The 26957-nt window shown below is 50.6% G+C and overlaps 1 protein-coding gene across 5 annotated transcripts in view; it reads left to right on the forward strand.

The window, feature by feature from the left end:
- The window catches only part of DPP6 (dipeptidyl peptidase like 6), a gene marked incomplete at its 5' end in the record, with an annotated part of 648278 nt that overhangs the window by 451365 nt on the left and 169956 nt on the right, over window positions 1-26957 (forward strand). For all 5 annotated transcript variants that reach the window (XM_079786477.1, XM_079786476.1, XM_079786475.1 and 2 more), the window contains one exon: window positions 18755-18849. In XM_079786477.1, the coding sequence (XP_079642603.1) occupies window positions 18755-18849 (95 nt within the window). The remainder of the gene's footprint in view (window positions 1-18754; window positions 18850-26957) is intronic.

Genomic DNA, 26957 nt, shown 5'->3' on the forward strand with positions numbered 1-26957 from the left:
AGGGTGGGCCTGCTCCCACCTCGGTTCTTGTCAGTCCCACAGGAAAGACTTCAAACAAGTGACACCAAATGATTGCATCATAGCAACGTGAATGCATTAAAGAAGCAAAGTGAGCCCTAATCGGTTTGGCTCAGTGGATGGAGCGTCGGCCTGAGGACTCAAGGGTCCCAGGTTCGATTCCGGTCAAGGGCATGTACCTTGGTTGCGGGCACATCCCCAATAAGGGGTGTGCAGGAGGCAGCTGATTGATGTTTCTCTCTCATCGATGTTTCTAACTCTCTATCCCTCTCCCTTCCTCTCTGTAAAAAAATCAATAAAATATATTATTTTAAAAAAAGAAGCAAAGTGAGCAAATCTATCGAATAAGCAAGGCAAGCAAGTTTATCTAAATGCATCTGCCCTGTGAGGTGCAGACAGCCTTCCCCACTAATCTGGGGAGTGAGTGCAGTGGGGGTCCGAGGGGTTACATGCCCTCTGTCTATAGGTTGTGGAGGGTTTCCTGCCAAATGTCTTGGCACAGATTAACTCCCAAGGGCTCCCTTTTACTTCGCTGTGGCTTCCCAGAATGTATGAGAAGCACCTGGCAGTTTTAACTTGACAAGCCCCGAGATTGCTGGCTTCTCTGTTTAGGGAGTGAAATACTAGTAAAACTACCCCCCTCTCCCGCCCCCCCCCCCGCCCCCGCTTTATATCTTTCCAAAAACAGCTGACCTCATTGTTGAGTGAGACAGGGTTTGAACACTCCCTCTCCTTTCCCTGCCTCCGGCCTTAGCAGTTCGGGGGGATTTACGCTGTGTGTTCTCTGGTCGGAGGGAGAAGGGGCATTAAGATTCCCTCCTCTCCCCTTTCCCTCCTGCATTCTTTAATGAGAACAGGTATTTAGCCATTTGCTCTCAAGTTTGGAAAAGATCATGGCTGTTCTTTACAAGCTGACTGCAAGCTCCCCAAACTGTTTGGTCCTGCTTAATTTTCTTGTCTCCATTTCCCTATTTCACTTGCTTAGGCATTTTCCTAGTTTCTCACTATCCTGTAACCCTTGAGAGGGAATGTTCTCTGTATAATAAAATGTGCGCTGCCTTATTTTCTTACTCACTGCATCCGATTAATGTGATATTCAGTATTTAGCTAAATTCTTCCAAGTCACCTATTTAAAGGCAATTTCTTTTTCATTCTCTTCTGTTTGGCATGCTAAAAACATCTAACACCTGGTCACCTGCAACTTCTGAAAGAGAAAGTGTTTTCCTTTTGTCTCTTGAAACTAAGATCTTTACTTAGCGTAGAAGACGTGGGGTGCCCCCGCCCCCATCTTGCTAGAGGAGGCCAGGTGTCCGTGTGGAGACCATCAACATTTCCCTCTGTGCTTTCTGTTCGGGGGGCAGTTAATGTGCACTCGTACATGTCCATTTCCAATGGTAATTGATTAGCAGGGATTGGAACAATTTTCCCAGGGAATTCCTAGGCCTGGGGCACTGTGGGTATTCCAAAGTCCCCAGCAGACACAGAAATTGGCTTCCAAGTGAACAAAACATATTCTCTAATCTCCTACGGCTCTTTTTTCTTTGATGAGCATTCAGTGTATTAAGTACCAGCGGTGTGCCCTTCATAATACAAAGCACTTTAGACTGAGTGATTAAAGGCCTTTGGTACTTATGAAACGATGGGGAAGTTTTTTTTAAAAATGAACTTGGTTCAATTAGAGAATATTTAGAAAGTATAATAAAATGAAGAGGTTAAAAAACCCAGCATAATACATTCAAGCGCAGAGTGACGTGTCCCACACAGACTCAGCAGTCCTAAAGCCGCTGTAGGGGAGGTGATTCAGTCACGCCCTAAGGGAATGCATGCGTCCACATCAGCAGGGATGCTGGGGCGTCTGAACCAAGACTCTGCAGTAGACACTAGTCAGCCTGTGTGGGGACAAGAAGCAGAAGCAGACAGGAATGGGGGTGATGTCATGTCATCAGCAACCCATCCAACCAATCAATCTCGCTATAACCCCTGGCCTTCGCTCAATCAATGTGTCTACACAGGTCCTTCCGGAGCAGTTCCCTGCTCTGACCGAGGAGGCCAGCAATGGTTGTCGAACAGTTCTTTACAATAAAAATCTAAAATTGACTCCTAGAATTTTCTCTTTTTAAAAATGATTATTTTAAATTGATTTTTAGAGAGAGAGGAAGAAAGAGAGAGAAACATCAATGTGAGAGCAAAACATCAATCAACTGCCTCCTGACCACCCCCCTATTGGGCATGTGCCCTTTGGGGACCTGGGACTGCACCCCACCAACTGTGCCACACTGGCCAGGGCTACCCCTAGAATCCCCTATCCTTACACCCAATTACTTCCTTTGAAGCAACTAAGAATCGATCTAATTCTTTTGTGAGAGTTTGAACCTGACTTCTGTTATTTATCACCTTCCTAAGCAAAGGAGTTACCCACCTGAGCTGCTACTCATAGAGAGCAAGTGCCCATTTGTCTCTGCTCCCTCCCTGCCCAGCACTTGGCTCTTTGAGAAGCAAGTCTGACTCTTGCCTCCAATCTTGGGACATTTCCCTGTGACCACAGCTGCCTTTGGAACTGCCTGGCTCCATCTCAGAAACCCATTTCTATCCTATACCTGAATTCTCCATCCCTGCCTGGACACTTGACAACTTGGACACTTTTATTTCTTCTCACATTGCATTCATGTGAGTTGGGCTGGCCATGACCATTACACCAGGAGATTCCTTCCTCTGGTGGGTGGAGGGTCTAACCGCTTCTGCCTGCCAGCCTGATCACTCCCTAACTGCTCCCTTGCCAGCCTGATCGACGCCTAACTGCCCTCCCCTACTGGCCCGATTGCCCCTAGCTGCCCTCCCCTGCCAGCCTGGTCACCTCTAACTGTCCTCCCCTGCAGTCCTGATCTCCCCCAACTGCCCTTCCCTACAAGCCTGATCTCCCCCAACTGCCCTTCCCTGCAAGCCTGATCCCCCCCAACTGCCCTCCCCGGCTGGCCTGGTCCCCCCCAACTGCCCTCCCTTATAGGCCTGGTCCCCTCCAACTACCCTCCCCTGCAGGCCTGGTCCCCACCAACTGCCCTCCCCTGCCAGCCCGGTCACCCCTAACTGCCCTCCCTTGCCAGCCTGGTTGCCCCTAACTGCCCTCTTGCCAGCCTCAACTGCCCTCCCCTGCAGGCCTGATCCACCCCAACTTCCCTTCCCTGCAGGCCTGATCCCCCCCCAACTGCCCTCTCTTACAGGCCTGGTCCCCTCCAACTGCCCTCCCCTGCAGGCCTGGTCCCCCCAAACTGTCCTCTCCTGCAGGCCTAGTCACCCCCAACTGCCCTCCCTTGCAGGCCTAGTTGCCCCCAACTGCCCTCCTCTGCTGGCCATCTTGTGGTGGCCATCTTGTGTCCACATGGGGGCAGCCATCTTTGACCATATGGGGGCAGCCATCTTGTGTGTTGGATTTTTGCATATTACCTCTTTATTATATAGGATTGGTATGGTGGGAGACCAATAATGATCTCAGGAAACCTTGCCCCTCCTTCCCACCTTCATGGGAGGGTCAGCACTCACTGACTAGGCTGGGACTCCAGGGGGAGCGGGACGTGGGTCTGCCTGCCATCGGCTCTGATAATCCCCTGAAAACGCCACCCTGGGGAGCCTGCAGAGGGATTGCCTACAACCAGAGCCCTGCCCAGTTCCACCAGGAGTCTCAGGGCTTCCCAAGCCCAGTCTGTCACACCCCACATAGCTCCGTGTGGGACAGTTGCCTTTCTAGCTGTCATCCAGGAACGAGGGGCTGACCCAGGCATGTGCCACCCAGCCTGGTTCAGAAAAGCACGTGAGAGCAGATGCAGAGATTCAGTCAGTGCATACCTGGCCTGGCCATTGTGGCTCGGTTGGTTGGCGCATTGTCGGCTACACCAAAAGGTTGTGGGTTTTATTCCCAGTCAGTGCACATACCTAGGTTGGGGGTTCCATTCCCACATCAGGGCATATGCACAGGTTACGGGTTGGATTCCCAGTCAGTGCACATACCTAGGTTGGGGGTTCCATTCCCACACCAGGGCATATGCACAGGTTACAGGTCTGGGTTGTGTGCAGAAGGCAACCAATTGATGTCTCATATTGATGTCTCTCTCTATCCCTCCCTTCCTTTCTCTGAAATAAAAAAAAAAAATGAAATAAAAAACAAATACATACCTGAACCCATAGGTCTTGCTTAAATTAGAAAGAACCCTTTTATGCTGAATTTACCGTAAGAACCTATGATTTGCAAAGCCGTAACTTGGGTCTGAGGGAAAGCAGGGAAGAGGTTGAAGACAGCCCTATGCTTCGTCAGACCCTCTCTCCATTTGCCATAGCCTGCATCACACCCATTTTCCTGTCCCAGGAATTCTTATTTTCAATTGTTCTAAAGTATCCTATCTAATAAAAGAGTAATATGCAAATTGACCATCACTCCAACACAAGACAGCAATAAATATCAACACAAAGCAGATTATTATTGTAGATCATGCAGGGAGAACAAAGGGTAAAATATTTACTGCAGCAGTGTTTGAGTATATTCTGTGCAGTGAGAAAACCTGAATTAATTTCCAGGTCCACCATTTCTTACTTCTTTTCAGTCGGGTCAAGTTTCTAAGCTTTCTAAATCTCCATTTTCTGGCTAATGAAAAGAAAATAGGATTCCTCCAAGTCTCCTATCTACCTACTCTAGGACTTCTGTGAGGATCAAATGAGATGAGGCAAGGGAAAATGTTTCACAGATATTTGGTTAAAGTGTAAAATGTTTCCACCTGGCTATAAAGCAAGTCTGTTCCTGGGCCGAAGAAACTGCAAGGAAGCTAGTTGCTAAGGAGAGGAAGCCAGGCATTGCTACGTGACATCATTACCCAGAGCCTACAGCCACCATTTCCGGGCTGGGCTGGGCTGTGGGCCGCATTTTGCACCCCACAGCAAAATGGGGTCTCGGCAGCGTTGGCTGTGATTTGGTGGGCTGTTGCTCTGGGGTGGTGGAAGGACCTGTGTCCCACTTTGGGGAAGCTGAGTGTTGCTTTGTGGGTGCCAGGTCCATGGTGCCATTTCTCTGTAAATGGCCAGTGTGCATCACGGCAGCTCCTGCATTGAGCATCTACCCCCTGGTGGTCAGAGCACATCATAGCAACTGGTTGGAAGGTCAGACACTTAGCATATTAACCTTTTATATATATAATAGAGGCCTGGTGCACGAAATTCGTGCATGGGGGGGCGGTGTCCCTCAACCCAGCCTGCACCCTCTCCAATCTAGGACCCCTCGAGGGCTGTCCGACTGCCCGTTTAGGCCCAATCCCAGTGGCATCAGACCTAAATGGGCAGTTGGACATCCCTCTCACAATCCAGGACTGCTGGCTCCCAATTGCTCGCCTGCCTGCCTTCCTGATTGCCCCTAACCGTTTCTGCCTACCAGCCTGATCACCCCCTAACCACTCCCCTGCCAGCCTGATTGATGCCTAACTGCCCTCCCCTGCCAGCCTGTTTGCCCCTAACTGCCCGCCCCTGCAGGCCTGGTCCCCCCTAACTGCCCTCCCCTGCAGGCCTGGTCCCCCCCCCAACTGCCCTCCTCTGCCGGTTTGGTCACCCCTAACTGCCCTCCCCTGCAGGCTTGATCACCCCCAACTGCCCTCCCCTGCAGGCCTGGTCTCCCCCCAACTGCTCTCCCCTACAGGCCTGGGTCCCCCCCAACTGCCCTTCCCTACAGGCCCAGTTGCCCCCAACTTCCCTCCTCTGCCGGCCTGGTCACCCCTAACTGCCCTCCCCTGCAGGCCTGGTCCCTCCCAACTCCGTCTCCTGCTGGCCATCTTGTGTCCACATGGGGCAGCCATCTTGTGTCCACATGGAGGCAGCCAACTTGTGTGTTGGAGTGATGGTCAATCTGCATATTACTCTTTTATTAGATAGGATAGAGGCCTGGTGCACGGGTGGGGGCTGGCTGGTTTGCCCTGAAGGATGTCCTGGATCAGGGTGGGGGTTCCCTTGGGGCGTGGGGCAGCCTGGGTGAGGGGCCTGTGGTGGTTTGCAGGCCAGCCACGCCCCCTGGTGACCCAAGTGGAGGCCCTGATATCTGGGATTTATTTATCTTCTACAATTGAAACTTTGTAGCCTGGAGCGGAGCCAAGCCTCCTGCTTGCTCCGTGGCTGCAGCCATTTCTGTTGGGATTTATGTATCTTCTATAATTGAAACTTTGTAGCCTTAAGCAGAGGCCTGGGCTGGCCAGGGTGTGCGGAAAGCTTGGCTTCCTCCATCGCCGGGGGCAACCCTAGCCTCCCTCTCTTTCCAGCTCCATGGTGGCAGCCATTTCTGTTGGGATTTATGTATCTTCTATCATTGAAACTTTGTAGCCTTGAGTGAAGGCCTAGGCCGGCAAGGGCAGGCGGAAAGCTTGGCTTCCTCCATTGCCTGGGAAACCCAAGCCTCCCTCCTGCTCTCTGTGGCCATAGCCATCTTGGTTGGGTTTATTTGCATATTCGCTCCTGATTGGCTGGTGGGCGTGGCTGGTGGGCGTGGCTGGTGGGCGTGGCTGGTGGGTGTAGCAGAGTGATGGTTAATTTGCATATTACTCTTTTATTAGATAGGATAGATTCCACAGCACGATTTCCTATGTGGTTGTTTTCTGCTTTTCCTGATGGTCAAATGTCCTTATTTAACACCTACACAACGTTCTGATTGGTTGTTGGTTCAGATGGAAACATTCTAAGACACACAAAACCCCCAAAACATGCAATAAGACTGTGCTTACCAGCCTGTGAAGGCACAGAGGCAGTTACGTGCCACTAACAGGAGGAAAATGAATTAGGGCTGAGAGCCAGGATGGCACTAATGGTCTCCTTGGAGAAATGTTCCCCGTGAACTGACTCAGGATAGTGTGGCTCACAGGCATTGTGCACCGTGTAATGAACACTCTGGCAGGTTCCTGTAGGAGGAAGGAGCAACCGGGCAAACAATGACTTATTCACTGGATAAGACCTCACACTTCAACTCAGCTCAGGGATAATGATTCACACCAGAACAAGAGGAGAATGTAAGAAACTAAAAAATAATCATGAAATGGAGATATTTGTTGCTAATGGTTTAACTAGATCCCAAACCAGAAAAGGAACATAAGTAGAAGTCAAATTGTCAGCTTGCAAAACTGGCTGTCCTGTGTGGCCATCATGGTGGCACTGCTGAAGGTGTCTCTTCGGTGTCGGTGATTTCAGCACGCAGGTGTTTGTTGTTGTCATGACAACATGTCTGGTTGTCCCTTGCCATCAAAATGTCATACCTAATTTTCCAGTTTCACTCTCATGCTTTCTGGTCTTTATCACAATTTTTATTTTTCTCTTTTGAAATGTTCATTATGTGTTGGCTACATGGAAAGCCATCCAAACATCCCCTGACAGGGTCCCTCCCTTCAGAGTAGAGTGGCCCACAAGGCAGGGGTCATGGAGAGAACAACATAAACCAAGGACGAGGGGGGTGGAGAATGTGTTGGGTGTGGCCCAAGGTCATGGCCTGTCCGCCTTAGCTCCTTGAGCGGTGCCTCACACGTGGGAGGCACACCCTAGTCAATAACTATGGGTAATCTGAGTTGGCAGGGCTGAGTCCCGTCCTCGGGTGGGAGGCAATACGGAGGATCCCCGCCTCCCGTCTGCGCCGCGCTCAGGGGCCGCAGCACACAGGCAGGCACTGGCTCCTGCACAGTGTCCAGCACAGAAGAGCCTTGGGAAACAGCTAGTGAACGGACTGGATTAAAAAAGCAAACCCAGAGCAGGTTTGGAGGTTTGGTTCATTGTTCGTAAGATCAGGTACTTTGGCACGAGTCAGGTGTGCGTGTGTGTGCGCGTGTGCATGTGCGTGCACACGCGTGCCCATGCACTCAGGTGGAAGTTACCACGTGGATCTAGCGGATGTGACTCTGTTTTGTAGACTAAATAAGGTGCAATGAGAGTGTTTGGGGAAGGAGAACTTACGTCGTCATCCCGTGGTGTTGGCGGGAGGGGGAAGCGTTTGCCTTCTGAGCTGCACGCAGCTGGTGGCTGTCATTCCTGCTGAACGTCCGAGCGAGCACACGCCTAGACCCAGCAGCCGGCGACTGAGCAGGTGAAAACAGAAGTGGGGGGAACGAGGGTGATCAAATGTGGGCGCTTAGAAACCGTTCCTGTGGCTGTTCTGTCACTCCCAGTCTGTACTTCTCAGTCCCGTCGCCCTTCTCACCCAGCCCCCAACCTCCCTCCCGTCTGGCCACCGTCAGTCTGTTTTCTGTATCTATTGGTCTGTTTCTGTTTGTTTGTTTGTTTTTCACATATAAGTGAAATCACATGGTATTTGTCTTTCTCTGACTTATTTCACACAGCACAATACCCCCTCAGTCCATCCATGCTGTCACAGATGGTAAGACGTCATTCTTTTTCATGGCCCAGTAATACTCTGTTGTATATGTGCACCACATCCTCTTTACCCATTCATCTGTTGTAATAACTGTGCATGGTGCCAGGGGGCACTTACCTATGGGGGGATCACTTCCTAATTTATGTAAATGTCTAACCATTATGCCACACGCCTAAAACTAATATAAAATATTGAACGTCAATTGTAATTTGACATTTAAAAAACAACTCGTTCTCTAATAATTAAACAGATATGTTTCTGCAAGTTAGTTTCCCCCTCATTTCCACTAATCAGAGAGGCGGCTTTACGCGTGAGATGCTTTGGTGACTTTATCAACTCGCCCGGCAGCTGCAAACTCAGCCGAGAGGACAGAGCCGCGCTGAGAGCGCCACGCGGCCTTTGACGGAGACATGGCCGTGAGCCACGCTGCCTCGGCCAGAGAACAGCGTCTTGGCCGCGGGAGACCCGGACACATTCACCGATTCTGAGTACGACCACGAGGAGTAACCTGAAGACCAGCTGGGCCCACTGGCGGTTAGAGCACAGGGCAGCTCAATTCTTTTCTGAGGGTTGATGGGTTGCTTCTCAGATTAGAATCTTCATCGACAGCACGCGTGGGAAGTAGGAGTGAGGTTTACAACCTGACAGCTCCCGCTCTGCTGTTCCCGCATTTCAAACAGACGAGAGCGGAATGTGTGCCCGGGCCTGAGTCCGGGTTTCAATGTTACAGACTTTGGGTCCAGGAAAGTGGCTCCCTGCCGACGCCAGCCTCGGTGGTCTCCGAGCAACGCCTGGCCGCGCTGCTGCCGGGCTCCCGCTCACTGTTGCTGTGCTCAGTGGTCCCTGCCCGGGGGTTACTAACCTCGCCCGGCACTTGCAGGTCCGGGTCCAGGTGGTAAGGGCACAGTCCCGTGGGAACACGTGAGCCTTCGGTACACCGGCACAGCGTTCCCGGGAAGCCCTGTGGATGCTCAGAGGGAGACTCGCTACCCAGATGCTGGTCATTTCCTGCTGAGAGTGTTGGCACGGCACACGGAGCAGCACTTGCCGCGGAACGACATTGTCTCACGTCACAGCAGAAGGCGTCCTCCTCGCCCCCCTTCTCAGATGGGAATACTGAGGTGCAGGGAGGTCGAATCTCCGGCCCGAGGTTCCAGGCGAGTAGCTGGCAAGGTGGCAGCTTTCTGGGCCTTCAGGGTAACCAGCCACCACCAGAGGTGGAGGTCACCGGCAAGGACACTGCCAGGGCTCCCTTGCCGATAATTCTATTCCGCTGTGTTAGCGACCTGTGCGGCTGGTGCTCCACCCCCTTGGAGCTCGGGGCCCTGACCCAGTCACACGGAGGCTCTCAGATGAACTGCTTCTGGCTCTTGAACTGCCTGACTTTCTCGAATAATCCCAGCAAAGGCTCTCGGGTCGAAGAACGGATGGATTCCCGGTCGACTTATTCCAGTGGTGCCATTCGGTCAGCTTCCCAGGCTGCTCACCTGGGGAGGAGCGGCAGGTGTGAGCACTGCGGTGGGCTGTGCGCCACTGCCTGCCCCTCCTGCCCGCCCAGGGGCCAGGCGGCCACGCCCCGGAGACCTGCCTCAGGCATCCCGCATGCCTTACCCGCGCCAAGTCCTCTCCCAGGAAACAGCCCACCGGGACCCACCGTCCACGCGGGCGCCTTGAGCCTTGCTGGGCACAGACGACAGGGCTGAGCAGAGAACGGGCTTCAGAGGGCACCTGCCTCCCTTCCTGGAGGTGAGAGGCCCTGGCATTCGTCTCTGGTTTCCCACCCAGTGGCCAGACAGAATGGACCCATCGAACGACTCCCTCAGCCGCGCCCGGCCTGCCTGCTGCTGGCCTTCGGGACTATCTTGTTTGCTGTTAAGTCAGAAGGATGAGAGCTCTGCAGAGGGGCGTTCCTCAGACGCCACCCCAGACTCTCCAGAATCTGAGTCATAACATCATCTTCACTCAGAAAATACAGTAGTGGGTGGTGGAGAGACAGAACCATTCTCCTCTCCAGAGACCTGGATGCTGCTGGTGGAGGTAGCTCTTTTGTTTATACAACTTATTTCTTCTTACTTTCAAAATGCCCCAGTGGCTGCTCTTAATGAACCAGCAAGTTACTCTTTCAGAAAAAGATAAAGCACGGGATCGAAGGGAAAGACAAAGACAAAGAACAAGACTCAGGAGGACACTGCAAGGAGCGAGGGCCACATCGTCCCGACTCCAAGTCCAGAAATGAGGGGCAGAGCGTGGTCGGATCTCGTTAAGATGAGATTAATAGCTGAGCAACAGAAAAGTAAAAATAACACTAATTTAAACAAGATATTTGTCTCTCGAATTTATTTCCCTCTCACATACACGTCAGGGGTGGGATCTATGCTCTCTTTTGCTTTTACATTCCGTCTCCACGGTCCAAAACGGCTACTCTGGCTCCGGCCACCACAGCAGCATCCCTGCGAGCAGGTGTGAGCACAGGAGATGAGAGGAGGGACACGGCTCATCAACGCCACCGCGCGTCTGCCTCGCAAGCGGAGGGAGCCTGAGGCGGAAGCCAGGGCCAGGCACCTGCACCGAGCTCTCTCCCACGACCGGCTGCTCCCGGCACTTTCCATCTGAGTGTTTCTAGAAGGAATCTTCCTGTCCACCCGTCCATTCATTAACCTTTGTCAGGGCGTAGAAGATGATTTTTCTCCTGGGAGCCTGGATAAAGGACAGCGGCCACTTCAATTAGACCCCAAGGTACTTGTATTTGCAAATTTATTTCATAAACATAATTTGGGGTGAACATGTTGCCATGAAACATGACTTACTCTGCGGCCTCCGCACCCTCCCTGCTGATTGGCTGTTCACAGAGCCGTTTCCTTGGCATCTGTACCAGGAAGCAGCTCATGTGGCTGAACCCTGATTGGCCCTGATGTGCAGAGAGTCGGCCTTGACCCACCCCCGGGTGTGATGAAAGGACAGCAAGCACGACCTTGCAAGAGCCGGCTTTTCCCAGAAGCAGCCACAGAGTACCCCTGAGCTATTGAAATTGCAGGATAGACCCTGCATTTCTCATTTTTAATGACCAGTCTCACAATAAAGGTTGGTGTAACAGTTCCCGCCACTGGAGGAAAATGGAGGTGTGTTTTTCTTGTGTGAATACCATTGTGGACTCGTGAATTGGTTTGTATATTCGCTGGTTTTACTCAGTGCTCACTTCATGCTGTCGATGCTCAGACCTGCCCCACGTTGCCCACCGAGCAGCCAGCCTCACACAGCCCTGCTTTTTGTTCCATGTGGACCTTGGGCAGTTAGTGAATCAATTTGTGATCATATTCATTCGCCAAACTCATGGTGCGTTTTCAGCACCTGATTTCCGATCAGCCGGGATGCGAGGTGTTGGAGCAGAAAGTCTGCCAGGTGTGGCCTCTTCCCTGGAGACTCCCACGCTCTAGCGGGAGGCAGTGTGTTAACAAACAAGGAACACGGCATGAGGAGCATGGAGGGGAAGAATGGCTGTGGGGCGGGAGTGGAGAGAGTCACTGTGCCCGGCAAAGCATGGAGAACGGCACCCACAGAGAGCTTCACGCCTAGCCCAGGTGCCACCTGCCGGAGTGGAGAGGGTGTCAGGAGCAGGCAGCGGCCTGGACACGCAGAGGCGGGGAAGGAGGATGTGGAACGGGGGGCAAGGGAGGGAGTTAGCATGGGAAGACGGGCCCGGGCCAGAATACAGAGGACCTTGCGGGTCTGGCTGAGGAGTCTGGCCAACTTTCTGCCAAAGAACCAGAAAAAGAAAAAATAGTTGTAAAGGGAGGTGTGGCCTTGTCTGCATAGAGAATAGAACCGAGGGGGTGCTGTGGGGAGGCCGGGAAGGTGGCTGTGCTCAGACACAGGGCCGGACAGACGCTGGACTGAAGAGTGAGAGGTGAACCTGAAGCCTTCGGGAAGGAGGGCAGGTGAGGAATGTGAAAGATGAGAAGCAAAAAGGAGGCAGACATGACTTCCCTGTGACAATGGCAGCAGCCAACACACCCGAGAGCTTACCTGGGCCGGGCGTGTTCTAAGCACATCTCATGTATTGCACATATTATTCATGGAGCCTTCACATGAGAAATGTAAGGTGTATACTATTATTCTACCTATTCTACAAACAAATCATTTTTAAAAGCATTATTTGGGGGATATAATTCTATCTAATAAAAGAGTAATATGTAAATTGACCATCACTCCAACACACAAGATGGCCGCCCCCATGTGGTCAAAGATGGCCCCCCCATGTGAACACAAGATGGCCACCACAAGATGGCCGACAGGGGAGGGCAGTTGGGAGGGACCAGGCCTGCAAGGGAGGGCTGTTGGGGGCAATCAGGCTTGCAGGGGAGGGCATTTGGGGATGACCAGGCCAGCAGGGGAGAGCAGTTAGGGGTGACCAGGCCTGCAGGGGAAGGCAGTTAGGTATGACCAGGCCTGCAGGGCAGGGCAGTTGGGGGGGACCAGGCCTGCAGAGGAGCAGTTAGACATCAATCAGGCTGGCAGGGGAGTGGTTAGGGGGTGATCAGGCTGGCAGGCAGAAGCGGTTAGGGTCAATCAGGCAGGCAGGCAGGCGAGTGGTTGGGAGCCAGCAGTCCCGGATTGTGAATCCCGGTGGGATCGGGACTAAACGGGCAGTTGGACATCCATCAAGGGCTCCCAGATTGGAGAGGGTGCAGGCTGGGCTGAGGGACCGCCCCTCCCCACCCCGTGCATGAATTTCATGCACCAGGCCTCTAGTGTAGTTAAATAAAAGTTGCAAATCGCCAGAAAGAAATGAAGATTCTAAACTTGCATTGATCTAGTAAAGTCATAAAATATGTGAAACAAAATTTAGGGGATCTGTACGAGAGAATTAATCCGTCATGATGGATTTCAACACAAAATTCTTGATGCCTTTGATTTCAAAGTTTCAACATCACGTTCTTACTGAAGGAAAGGTCAAGGACAGAAAATAGCTGTGAAAGAGGCAGCTTAGCGGTATGACTGATTTAAGGAACATGCACTTAGAATACCAGAAGGAGAAGACATATATAAAGGAGTAGAAAACATATTTGGTAAATTAACAGCTAAAGATTTGATAAGGATTTAAATTGCAGATAGGAGACACTCAGCAAACCCCAAACACGATAAACATGAAGCAGCCCAGTCTGAAGGCTTCACAATCCAACTGTTGAAAACCAAAGACTGCAGATAAACCTTGAAAGCAGCAAAAGAAACGCATATGGAAATAACATGCAAGAAAACAACTCTCAATTAACAGCTGACTTCTTATTAGAAACTATGGTGGCCAGAGGAGAGCAGAACTAAATTTCAAAATGCTGAAAGCAAAAAAACAACAACAAACTAAAAACCCACAAACATCTTATTGAGTTCTAAAAGACCGAAATTGTGTACATGGCAATATTTTTTCCAATGAATTTAAATTAAAAATCTATAAAAATAAGAGGGCAGTGCCAGGACTGACCGGCAGACCCTGAGTGGCAGATGAATGATTACTCTGACACATGTTTCTGTGAAAGAGAGGGCTAAGGGACTGCTTGGCTACAGGGACCAAACAGCCCTGTTCGCCTGCCTCCTTAGGCTTTTATTGTAACAACAGCTTGAACAAAATTAACTACTAGATACTATCAGTAGGGTAAGCATCCTTGAGAAGACACATGCATCTGCAGTGTCCTTTAAGCAAAGAAATGTCTAAGTAAACACCAGGGGGCTCAGACTTGTTTGGAAAAATCAAGGCAGGGGCAGGTGCCTTCAGCCAACTCCTGTCCTATGCCTTCCCACATCTCCCCCTTTTTGTTTTGTTGGCTGCAGGAGACAGAGGGAGGCGGTGAACTTTCTGCTTTGGAAGGTCGGGGTCTATGAAGCACGTTCACTGCTTGAATTCTGATTTTGTAGACTATAAGAAAACAAAGAAATCACAATGACAGCAATGGTTAGTCCAATTTAGAAGACAGGGTGCTTACAAGCATTAAATCTTGCCTTCTAGCAAGGTGTAGGGGACAGGATTATAAAGGGGAAGGGGCTAGGGTGAGGGATGTAGCTACATGCAGGCCAGGGGTCTGTAGACATCAGCTATTGTCAGGCGATGAGATGATGTTGATGACATGATGTTGGCTCCTGGTGGGTCAGCCTGACCATGCTTATCGGTTCTGCTTGCTGGAGTCACAGCTGAGTCACCTCCCTAATTACTTCGCTCAGGCCTTGAAAAGAAAACTTTAAGGAAAACTTAACCCCCTATTTACATATAAGTATATGTGTTCTGAGATTTAAAATAATATGATTACTTTTCAGATTAATTCAGATGCTCTATCAGATTTATTATTCAGTATACTTATAATTCCTTTTAAGATTTCTCTTTATAAACCTATGATCTTTATAAACATTCTTATAACTTACACAATTATTCTTAAGTATTCCTACTCTAATTTCCTTTCTTCCTGTTATATTCCTTTCTTTATATCCCTTCTCACAATTTTTACTTCCTCAACTCTAGTTTTTCTTGATTTGTACAGAACCTCTGTAACTCATGTATACCTTTTACAGCTTACACATACCTTTTGCAATTTACATATACCTTCTGTAACTACACATACCTTCTGTAACTTACACATACCCTTTCAGTTTGTCTACTTCACTTCCTTTTTCCTGTACCTCTATACCTCCTATTATATGAAAACTATAAATTCCTTCTAATTAGTTATGATTAAAGGTTAGTTCTACACAGGTTCCTCTATGCCTAGCTTCAGAGCAGTTGGAGTGGTGAGAAGTATGTCTCAGAGCCTATCTCTCCTTAGTTGGCCTATTGTCCTTGCTCTGCTCATGTCTGTCTAACTGCCTACCACACCCCCCTCAAGGATCTTGGCTCTGAATTCTTTCAGAGAAAGGGGATGCCGGGTTTCTTCTGTAGCTGCTTTGTGCTGATGAGGGTTGGAGGTTTCTCTCAGAGCCGAGAGATCCTTATTCTCTGTCAGAGGGACAATGAGGCCTGGACACAGAAGGAGGTGGCAATGGTGCTTTGAGGTGGTATTCCCTAGGTGCAAGTAGGGCTTGTAGTCTGGTGGAGACAAACTGTGTTATAAAATTTAGTATTATTGGGCAAAAGTTAGAACAGTTTCTAATAATTTCCTGTTGAAACTATTTTTCTCCCTAAAATACCCTCATTTTTATTAAAGACCGATTTACTTTCTGTATTAAGTCTAGTTATAATTTGGCCTGATTGTTTGTGTGAACACAACAAGAATAACAGTTGATTACATGGGCTATTTTTTAAAAATGTGCTTTTCTGGAATTTCATGAGAAAGTTTACTCCCAAGGCCAAGAAGCCAAGCTACACAGTTGCCATCCGGCTTCGCCTGCAATACCTACAGAATTGGGGTGCATTCCTCAAGTTGAGGTCCCTACAGGTGTCTTGAGGTTTCTTTCATGCCATCTCCCAGGAAAGCAACCTTCGTTCCTCACCTGGAAAGACCACCATTAACCATGTGACCAAGCCAGGGGTTCAGGCTGTTTATCTAAGGGGCTTATCGGCTTCAAAGTCACTCTTCATTCCTTAGAGCTTTCCAGTGACATCCAGAGTCCTGGCATGTCTCTCTCAGACATGACATTCCAGCCAAGTTTTGGTTAATGAAACCACAATTGGAAACTGACTTATGTCCTGTTATGAAGAAATCAGATTCTTATTGGATTCATGCAAACAAACACATTGCCATGAGAATGATAATTACTAAAACTATAATTATTTTTAGTTCATTAGTCCTATAATCAAATTCTTTTCTCCTGATTTTTCTTGCCAGTATTTCTATAAATCCAGATACTCTACAGAGCTCTAATAATTTTTATCCAATTCAAGGGGATGATCTGAAAGTTTATTCTCAGAGATACATAGCGTAAAATAAATCAGTCCTTTCTATGGATCCCTCAGAAGATGTAACATTTTTTTAAATGTCTCCAAATGACAAGAAATTTAAAATGACACAGTTATTGATTTGATTATAATGCAAATGACATGGAATCTTGCCTTTCTGCAAAACACAATATTCCACAATATTATAACTTGTAACAATTAGTTATAAATGAAAGCATATCAGAATCTATTTAATATGCATATATAAATAGAATATAATTATCATTTCCTTATTTGATAGAGCTTCCCATATACCTTAAGCATAAAATTTTCCTTCATAAGGAGAGAAAACAAATCCTTGAGGCATTCCAGGGCCCATTGGAATGACCTGAAGCCAATTCTAGGTCAAGGAAAAGTTTCTTAAAATTCAAACCCTGGGAAGGTAGTCAAATACATTAAACTAAAAGATTATATATTATTATTATTATTAAACAGTATTAAGCAATCTATTCATTTAAAGTAATCAACTTCCTGATTAATATAACATAATTATTTTGATAACATGTATAAAACCTTTGCTTCCTTGGTAAATACAAGAAAAGCCTTTTTTCCCTTACTTTCAGAAATAGGCTTATTTTTCTAATAGAAAACATACTCACATTCTTTATTTTTTAATATATTTTATTGATTTTTTACAGAGAGGAAGGGAGAGGGATAGAGAGTTAGAAACATCGATGAGAGAGAAACATCGATCAGCTGCCTCTTGCATACCCCCTACTGAGGATGTACCCGCAACCAAGGTACATGCCCTTGACTGGAATCGAACCTGGGACCCTTGAGTCCACAGGCCGATGCTCTATCCACTGAGCCAAACCAGTTAGGGCCATACTCACATTCTTAAGAAGCATAGCAGAGATAGTGAGTTCCTAAGCTGAGAAACAATTCCCTCAAACTTGGAAATCCCAGGCGGCTCCAATGACTTCCTGCGCAGTCACTTCCATTTTCCCACTTTTCGTTTTTGAGGGTTCTGCTGCGTTTCGTTGGTTCCTCGGTCCTCACATGGGGCACCGCTTGCCGGGACTGAGCAGCAGCCCCTGAGCGATGGATGAATGATTCCTCTGACACACGTTTCTGTGAAAGAGAGGCTAAGGGGCTGCTTGGCCACAGGGACCAAGCAGCCCCATTCACATGCCTCCTTAGGCTTTTATTGTAAGAACAGAACTAAAATTAACTATTAGATACTACCAGCAGGGCAAGCATCCTTGCGAAGACACACGCGTCTGCAGTGTCCTTTAAGCAAGGACATGCCTAAGAACACACCTGGGGGCTCAGACTTGTTTGGAAAAGTCAAGGCAGGCCAGGTGCCTTCAGCCAACTCCTGTCCTATGCCTCCCCCAGGCCAGAGAACTTTACATCTTGGAAATTAAACAGCATGTTTCTAAATAGCCATTGGGCCAAGCAGACAAGACATTACAGGGGACATTAGGATAATTTAAACCACACAGTGATGCCATTAAGCACATTAAAATTTGTGACGTGGCTAACACCATCCACAGAGGAAACTTTTGGCTTTAATGGTTTTATTAGAAAAGATGGAAGATGAAACCAAAGAGCTAAGCTTCCACCTCAACAAACTAGAAAAAGAGAGAAAATGAAAGTCCGGGCAAGTAGAAGAAAGGAGTAAAAAGGGAAAGAATGCAATTCTGTAAAGTAGAATGGAGAGAATAGAACAGGCACTACCCCTGGAATCCATCCCGTCTGCACAGTGGTGTTCATTGTTGTGTGAGATGCCCTTACCATCACACTGGCTCAAAGTTACCACCTTCCCCCAGAAAGACAGTAATTTTTTTTCTTTTTCCTATTTTACGTGCTGCCTCTCACCACCAAGCCTATCAAAGTTCCCTTTCAGTCACAGTATACATACACACAGGCGCACACACCAGCATGTCTGCAAATATGCCTCTATGTACACACTGTTCAGTGTACCCCATTTTATTAGTTTTCTAAGTGGGTGATTGATGATACAAAGTATCAGTGTCACTGAGGATACAGTGTAGATAGTCAAAGACCTCTGAGGAACAGTCAATTCCTGAAGGAATAGTAAAATGAAAACAATTTGGATGGAGGTATTGCGTGTGCACACATACAGATTTCACCCCAAAATTTCAGATGTAAGAAATTGGTCCTTTTAGTGCCAATTATCTTCCATCCCTTATGGTAGCAGGTTCTTTAATCTGCTGTCTGTGCTCACGTTGTGTGTCCTCTCCAAAAAAGTTCTAGAATATTCCAAAAATGTTGTGAGTGTACATTGTGTTTTAAATGTCAGTGTGTAGACGAGGAGATAAGATTCAGAGACGGGCTTCACAGGAGGTTATGTTAAGAGGAGCTTTGGTGACATGCAGGATACATCCGTTCAGAAGCAGTCCATTCATTGCACACCGTGTCCGTCAAAGGCTGGGTGAGCTCCTTCATGTCTCATGCTTCTTTTTTAATTTCCTCTCTTGCAGATAAAGAATTCATCTACAGAGAACAGAAAGGAAATGTGATACTGCGGAATGTTGAAACTAATCTGTCTACAGTGTTGATAGAAGGCAAAAAAATTGTAAGTACTCTCCTCATTGACCAAGATAATTTCCGTGTGCTCCTGCAAGTCAATAAAGCAGAAAATGACTTTGAGTTTCAACTTTCAGTATAGCCAAGCAGAAGCAATGAACTTGTAATACTCCAGGCTGAGCAAGGATAGATAACATGAAATTGAAACCATACTAATTTAATAAGATAAAAGCCCGGTTTCTCCCAGTGTTCAGGACATTTCTCTGCAGGTGTTGAAAACCAGTGCTGCAGATCATATGTAATTGAAAAATCAAGTCCCCAAGGCTTTCCGCATTTACAGGACAACTAGAGGCCCAGTGCACGACATTTGTACACTTGGGGGGGAGGGGTGTCCCTCAGCCCAGCCTGCACCCTCTTGCAGTCTGGGGCACCCTCAGGGGATGTCCGACTGCTGGCTTAGGCCCGTTCCCCTGCAGCCGCAGAAGTGGGAGAGGCTCCCGCCACCGCTGCTGCACTCGCCAGCCGTGTGCCCGGCTTCTGGCTGAGTGGTGCTCCCCCTGTGGGGGCACACTAACCACCAGGGAGCAGTTGAGCATTTGCCCCCTGGTGGTCAGAGCGCATCATAGTGACGAGTTATTCTGCCGTCCAGTCTATTTGCATATTAGGGTTTTATTATACAGGGTTGTGATCATGCATAGGAAATAGTTCAGGAGGACTTGCTCAATCTCATCTTAAAAAACAAACTAATCTTGGGGAGTGGGTTAGAGGTAGAAGAGGGTATACTGAGGATAAATGGTAGTGGAAGAATAACAATAAAATAAAAGGGAAAAAACTAACCTCTACTAATGACACTGCTGTAATTAACCCAGTTATGAATAACAGGAAAGGGGCAAAGGGAGGGCTGGACAGAATAGGCGTGTTCCCTGCAATACTTACTCGCCTGTCAATCACACCTGGGAACAGAGGTCACTGGCCAAAATGGGCGTGGCCACTGCAAGTGGACTAAGATTTGGGGCATCTAATCCCCTGAACAAAGGAATTCACTCTATTGTACTTTTGGGATTCTTGATGCTCGGGGCAAGCTCTCCTGCGTTACCCTCACGGCCCACGCCCTGGGGACCCCACACACACTGACGGATGGACTGTAACTGGCCTGATGCTGAACTGGACCTGGCTCCACCATGGGAAGGAAAACTGGCTTTGCTTTTAGCTCTACTGCATCCCAGCTGCACGTCTATGACTGGACTCAGGGAAAGGGGACTTTAGAAATACAGGATGTAGTTCCACACAAATAAAAATCACTCATTCTCCCATGCGAGCCTCAAAATTCATTTTCTCAGAATAGCCTAAGAGCTCCACCCCGAGCTGCACCCAGTGGGGAAAGGACCCCCACTTTCTCTGATAACGCCTGCACAGGGAACATTCACGGAGCCCTGCTGTACTTGCTCAAATGGCAGGAAGTCATGTTTGTGCTTTCAAACAAGTACTCAGTCCCCGTGAGTGCCCCTGCTCACAAGTACTCACTCCCCATGAGTGCCACTGCTCACAAGTACTCAGTCCCCGTGAGTGCCACAGATCACAAGTACTCAGTCCCCATGAGTGCCCCTGCTCACAAGTACTCAGTCCCCGTGAGTGCCCCTGCTCACAAGTACTCAGTCCCCGTGAGTGCCCCTGCTCACAAGTACTCAGTCCCCGTGAGTGCCACAGCTCACAAGTACTCAGTCCCCATGAGTGCCACAGCTCACAAATACTCAGTCCCCGTGAGTGCCACAGCTCACAAGTACTCAGTCCCCGTGAGTGCCACGGCTCACAAATACTCAGTCCCCGTGAGTGCCCCTGCTCACAAGTATTCAGTCCCCGTGAGTGCCACAGCTCACAAATACTCAGTCCCCGTGAGTGCCACAGCTCACAAGTACTCAGTCCCCGTGAGTGCCACGGCTCACAAATACTCAGTCCCCGAGAGTGCCCCTGCTCACAAGTACTCAGTCCCGGTGAGTGCCCCTGCTCACAAGTACTCAGTCCCCGTGAGTGCCCCTGCTCACAAGTACTCAGTACCCATTAATGCCACTGCTCACAAATACTCAGTCCCCGTGAGTGCCCCTGCTCCCAAGTACTCAGTCCCCGTGAGTGCCCCTGCTCACAAGTACTCAGTCCCCGTGAGTGCCCCTGCTCACAAGTACTCAGTCCCCGTGAGTGCCCCTGCTCACAAGTACTCAGTCCCCGTGAGTGCCACAGATCACAAGTACTTGGTCCATGTGAGTTCCCATGCTCACAAATATCTGGTCCACATGAGTACCCCTGCTCACAGGTACTCAGTCCCCGTGAGTGCCCCTGCTCACAAGTACTCAGTCCCAGTGAGTGCCACAGCTCACAAGTACTCAGTCCCGTGAGTGCCACTGCTCACAAGTACTCAGTCCCGTGAGTGCCCCTGCTCACAAGTACTCAGTCCCCGTGAGTGCCCCTGCTCACAAGTACTCAGTCCCAGTGAGTGCCACAGCTCACAAGTACTCAGTCCCCGTGAGTGCCCCTGCTCACAAGTACTCAGTCCCCGTGAGTGCCCCTGCTCACAGGTACTCAGTCCCCGTGAGTGCCCCTGCTCACAAGTACTCAGTCCCGTGAGTGCCCCTGCTCACAGGTACTCAGTCCCCGTGAGTGCCACAGCTCACAAATACTCAGTCCCCGTGAGTGCCCCTGCTCACAGGTACTCAGTCCCCGTGAGTGCCCCTGCTCACAAGTACTCAGTCCCCGTGAGTGCCACAGATCACAAGTACTTGGTCCATGTGAGTTCCCATGCTCACAAATATCTGGTCCACATGAGTACCCCTGCTCACAGGTACTCAGTCCCCATGAGTGCCCCTGCTCACAAGTACTCAGTCCATGTGAGTGCCACAGATCACAAGTACTTGGTCCATGTGAGTTCCCATGCTCACAAATATCTGGTCCATATGAGTGCCCCTGCTCACAGGTACTCAGTCCCCGTGAGTGCCCCGCTCACAAGTACTCAGTCCCCGTGAGTGCCACAGATCACAAGTACTCAGTACCCGTTAATGCCACTGCTCACAAATACTCAGTCCCCGTGAGTGCCCCTGCTCCCAAGTACTCAGTCCCGTGAGTGCCCCTGCTCACAAGTACTCAGTCCCCGTGAGTACCCCTGCTCACAGGTACTCAGTCCCCGTGAGTGCCCCTGCTCACAAGTACTCAGTCCCAGTGAGTGCCACAGCTCACAAGTACTCAGTCCCGTGAGTGCCACTGCTCACAAGTACTCAGTCCCGTGAGTGCCACTGCTCACAAGTACTCAGTCCCCGTGAGTGCCCCTGCTCACAGGTACTCAGTCCCCTTGAGTGCCCCTGCTCACAAGTACTCAGTCCCGTGAGTGCCACTGCTCACAAGTACTCAGTCCCGTGAGTGCCCCTGCTCACAAGTACTCAGTCCCCGTGAGTGCCCCTGCTCACAAGTACTCAGTCCCAGTGAGTGCCACAGCTCACAAGTACTCAGTCCCCGTGAGTGCCCCTGCTCACAGGTACTCAGTCCCCGTGAGTGCCTCAGCTCACAAGTACTCAGTCCCGTGAGTGCCACTGCTCACAAGTACTCAGTCCCGTGAGTGCCCCTGCTCACAAGTACTCAGTCCCCATGAGTGCCCCTGCTCACAGGTACTCAGTCCCCGTGAGTGCCCCTGCTCACAAGTACTCAGTCCCGTGAGTGCCACAGCTCACAAGTACTCAGTCCCCGTGAGTGCCACTGCTCATAGGTACTCGGTCCATGTGAGTGCCCCTGCTCACAAGTACTCAGTCCCCGTGAGTGCCTCAGCTCACAAGTACTCAGTCCCCGTGAGTGCCACAGCTCACAAGTACTCAGTCCCCATGAGTGCCACTGCTCACAAGTGAGTGCCACAGCTCACAAGTACTCAGTCCCCGTGAGTGCCACTGCTCATAGGTACTCGGTCCATGTGAGTGCCCCTGCTCACAAGTACTCAGTCCCCGTGAGTGCCTCAGCTCACAAGTACTCAGTCCCCGTGAGTGCCACAGCTCACAAGTACTCAGTCCCCATGAGTGCCACTGCTCACAAGTACTCAGTCCCGTGAGTGCCCCTGCTCACAAGTACTCAGTCCCCATGTGTGCCACTGCTCACAAGTACTCAGTCCCCATGAGTGCCCCTGCTCACAAGTACTCAGTCCCCATGAGTGCCACTGCTCACAAGTACTCAGTCCCGTGAGTGCCCCTGCTCACAAGTACTCAGTCCCCATGTGTGCCACTGCTCACAAGTACTCAGTCCCCATGAGTGCCCCTGCTCACAAGTACTCAGTCCCCATGAGTGCCACTGCTCCCAAGTACTCAGTCCTGTGAGTGCCACTGCTCACAGGTACTCATTCCCTGTGAGTGCCACAGATCACAAGTACTCGGTCCATGTGAGTGCCCATGCTCACAAATATCTGGTCCACATGAGTGCCCCTGCTCACAAGTACCTGGTCCATGTCAGTGCCACTGCTCACAAGTACTCAGTCCCCGTGAGTGCCCCTGCTCATAGGTACTCGGTCCATGTGAGTGCCCCTGCTCACAAGTACTCAGTCCCCGTGAGTGCCTCAGCTCACAAGTACTCAGTCCCCATGAGTGCCACAGCTCACATGTACTCAGTCCCCATGAGTGCCACTGCTCACAAGTACTCAGTCCCGTGAGTGCCCCTGCTCACAAGTACTCAGTCCCCGTGAGTGCCTCAGCTCACAAGTACTCAGTCCCCGTGAGTGCCACAGCTCACAAGTACTCAGTCCCCGTGAGTGCCACTGCTCATAGGTACTCGGTCCATGTGAGTGCCCCTGCTCACAAGTACTCAGTCCCCGTGAGTGCCTCAGCTCACAAGTACTCAGTCCCCGTGAGTGCCACAGCTCACAAGTACTCAGTCCCCGTGAGTGCCACTGCTCATAGGTACTCGGTCCATGTGAGTGCCCCTGCTCACAAGTACTCAGTCCCCGTGAGTGCCTCAGCTCACAAGTACTCAGTCCCCGTGAGTGCCACAGCTCACAAGTACTCAGTCCCCATGAGTGCCCCTGCTCACAAGTACTCAGTCCCGTGAGTGCCCCTGCTCACAAGTACTCAGTCCCCATGTGTGCCACTGCTCACAAGTACTCAGTCCCCATGAGTGCCCCTGCTCACAAGTACTCAGTCCCCATGAGTGCCACTGCTCACAAGTACTCAGTCCCGTGAGTGCCCCTGCTCACAAGTACTCAGTCCCCATGTGTGCCACTGCTCACAAGTACTCAGTCCCCATGAGTGCCCCTGCTCACAAGTACTCAGTCCCCATGAGTGCCACTGCTCCCAAGTACTCAGTCCTGTGAGTGCCACTGCTCACAGGTACTCATTCCCTGTGAGTGCCACAGATCACAAGTACTCGGTCCATGTGAGTGCCCATGCTCACAAATATCTGGTCCACATGAGTGCCCCTGCTCACAAGTACCTGGTCCATGTCAGTGCCACTGCTCACAAGTACTCAGTCCCCGTGAGTGCCCCTGCTCATAGGTACTCGGTCCATGTGAGTGCCCCTGCTCACAAGTACTCAGTCCCCGTGAGTGCCTCAGCTCACAAGTACTCAGTCCCCGTGAGTGCCACAGCTCACAAGTACTCAGTCCCCGTGAGTGCCACTGCTCATAGGTACTCGGTCCATGTGAGTGCCCCTGCTCACAAGTACTCAGTCCCCGTGAGTGCCTCAGCTCACAAGTACTCAGTCCCCGTGAGTGCCACAGCTCACAAGTACTCAGTCCCCGTGAGTGCCACTGCTCATAGGTACTTGGTCCATGTGAGTGCCCCTGCTCACAAGTACCTCGTCCACATGAGTGCCCCTGCTCACATGTACTCAGTCCCCGTGAGTGCCACAGCTCACAGGTACTCATTCCCTGTGAGTGCCACAGATCACAAGTACCTGGTCCCCATGAGTGCCAAAGATCATGAGTACTCAGTCCATGTGAGTGCCCCTGCTCACAAGTACTCAGTCCATGTGCATGTCTCTGCTCTGTAATCTGGGAACACCTGTCTTCCCAGGGATTTAAATGGCATGAAGATGCAGAGTTTCTGCACTGTTAAAGATATTTGTTAGAAACACTGACTGAAGTTATGTACCCAATATCAATGTAAAGAGAATTAATTTCCTTTTTACTAGATATTCATTCTCGTTATTCAAAGGGCCACATCTCCAAGTATAGGGAATTGATCGTATTCTTGTCCAGTACTTTGGGGAAATTGGAGGAATAAATTAAACCACATGCCAAATCAGAGTGATCATAGCATGCCTCTGGTGTAAATGAGAAGCAGAAATCCTAGAATTCTGTAATCTGGGATCCCAGGAGTCCGTAGTAAAAAGTTAGCCAGCTCCCTGGTTTTAAGGGTCCTGAGCCCACAGTCCGGCTGAGCTGGTCAGAGTCGCACAGCTCCGGTGACTGGGTGAGGATCCGGCAGGTCCCCAGAGCCTCTGTCCCGGGGACAAGAAAGGACGGCTCGGCTTGAGTTCCTCCCCCTCACGGATCCATCCAAATGCTACTCACCCTTCTTGTTCTCCTCAAGAACACTTTACTTGCTGTTTAAAAACCTTTCATTTCCCTTTGGTGTAATGATAGTTTTTTCTTTAAAAATAAAAGTGTATTAAGCCTTGGCTGGGTGGCTCAGTTTGTTGGAGCATAGTCCTGTGCACCAGGGGTGGCGGCTTCCATTCTCCGTCAGGGCACGTACAGCAGGCAACCGACCAATCTCTCCCTCCCTCTCTCTCTCTCTCTCTCTCTCTCTCTCTCTCTCTCTCTCTCTCTTTCAAATCAATTAAAAAACACACATATCCTCAGGTGAGGGTAAAAAATGAATAAATAAACAATGTATTGAGGTTTAGTGTGGAACACATCCTGCCCTTTAAGTAGGCAGTTTGCTGGTGTAAGGGAGGCCTTCAAGGCTACACCGTGATGCAAGAGCTTCACAGAATTAGATCCCGTTCTGCACAGTGAGACGCAGAAAGAATTCATGTGCCGGGTTTTTCCTTTTAAAAATCGCCTTGGGCCCAATTACTCCCCTACGAAAACCTGACTCAACCCGCTCAGAAGTCCTGCAGCTGCAGGAATGATTTCTGATAGGAATCCAGAGGAGGGGAGGATCAGACCATGGCTGAGGGTAAGTGCATTTTAATGTCACCACCTTGTCGATATTTCCTGCGTGGATGTCAGTTTAGTGAAACCCGGCGCTGCGCGGCAGCTGCACTTAGCGATGAAATACGAGCCTATGAACTGCCTTCTGTTCTCAGATCAATAGCTTGTGACACGTCGTATGTTTCCGCTGAAGTTGTTTTAGCCAAGAAAGGAGGCAACAACGTCAGAGACCACACGGGGAAAGGGCAGGGAAAGGCCGCCTCCGCTCCCGATGGGCAGGCTCGCTCCCCACAAGGCGGCCTTCTCCTCTTAAAACGTCCTTTGCTCACGTTACAACGCGGACAGCCTGACCGTCCCGTCCACAGTCACGCCGGGCTCCTTCTTGTCTCGAAGCTGCACCTGCTGCTCCTGGCAACAGTGCTGGAGGAGAAAGGGAACCTCGCTTGGGGGAGCGCCCCGATCTAGGACGGAGACTGCGTGGGAGTTCCGCTGGGCCTGGCAGCCCTTCAGCTGCGCTGGGCCCGGGACGGGGTGCAGCGGGTGCAGCGGGGGGCTGCGGGTGCAGCGGGGGGGGGGCTGCGGGTGCAGCGGGGGGGCTGCGGGTGCAGCGGGGGGGCTGCGGGTGCAGCGGGGGGGGCTGCGGGTGCAGCGGGGGGGCTGCGGGTGCAGCGGGGGGGGCTGCGGGTGCAGCGGGGGGCTGCGGGTGCAGCGGGGGGCAGCGGGGGGCTGCGGGTGCAGCGGGGGGTGCTGTGGGTGCAGCGGGGGGTGCTGTGGGTGCAGCGGGGGGGGGGGTGCTGCGGGTGCAGCGGGGGGCTGCGGGTGCAGCGGGGGGCTGAGGGGGCTGAGGGTGCTGCGGGTGCTGCGGGTGCTGCGGGTGCAGCGGGGTGCCGTCTCCTCTGCTGTCCAGGAGCAAGCCTGAGCGAGAGCGGGGCGCGAGGCCTGGCGCAGGGTCCCGGCGGGGACGCGAGGATGGCCCCAGGGTGCTGAGCGCGGATCTCCTGTCCTGGCCTCCGCCTTTCTGATGGTCACCAGAAGGCCATCTC

Source organism: Cnephaeus nilssonii, assembly GCF_951640355.1.
Source record: "Cnephaeus nilssonii genome assembly, chromosome: 12".
NCBI lineage: Eukaryota > Metazoa > Chordata > Mammalia > Chiroptera > Vespertilionidae > Cnephaeus > Cnephaeus nilssonii.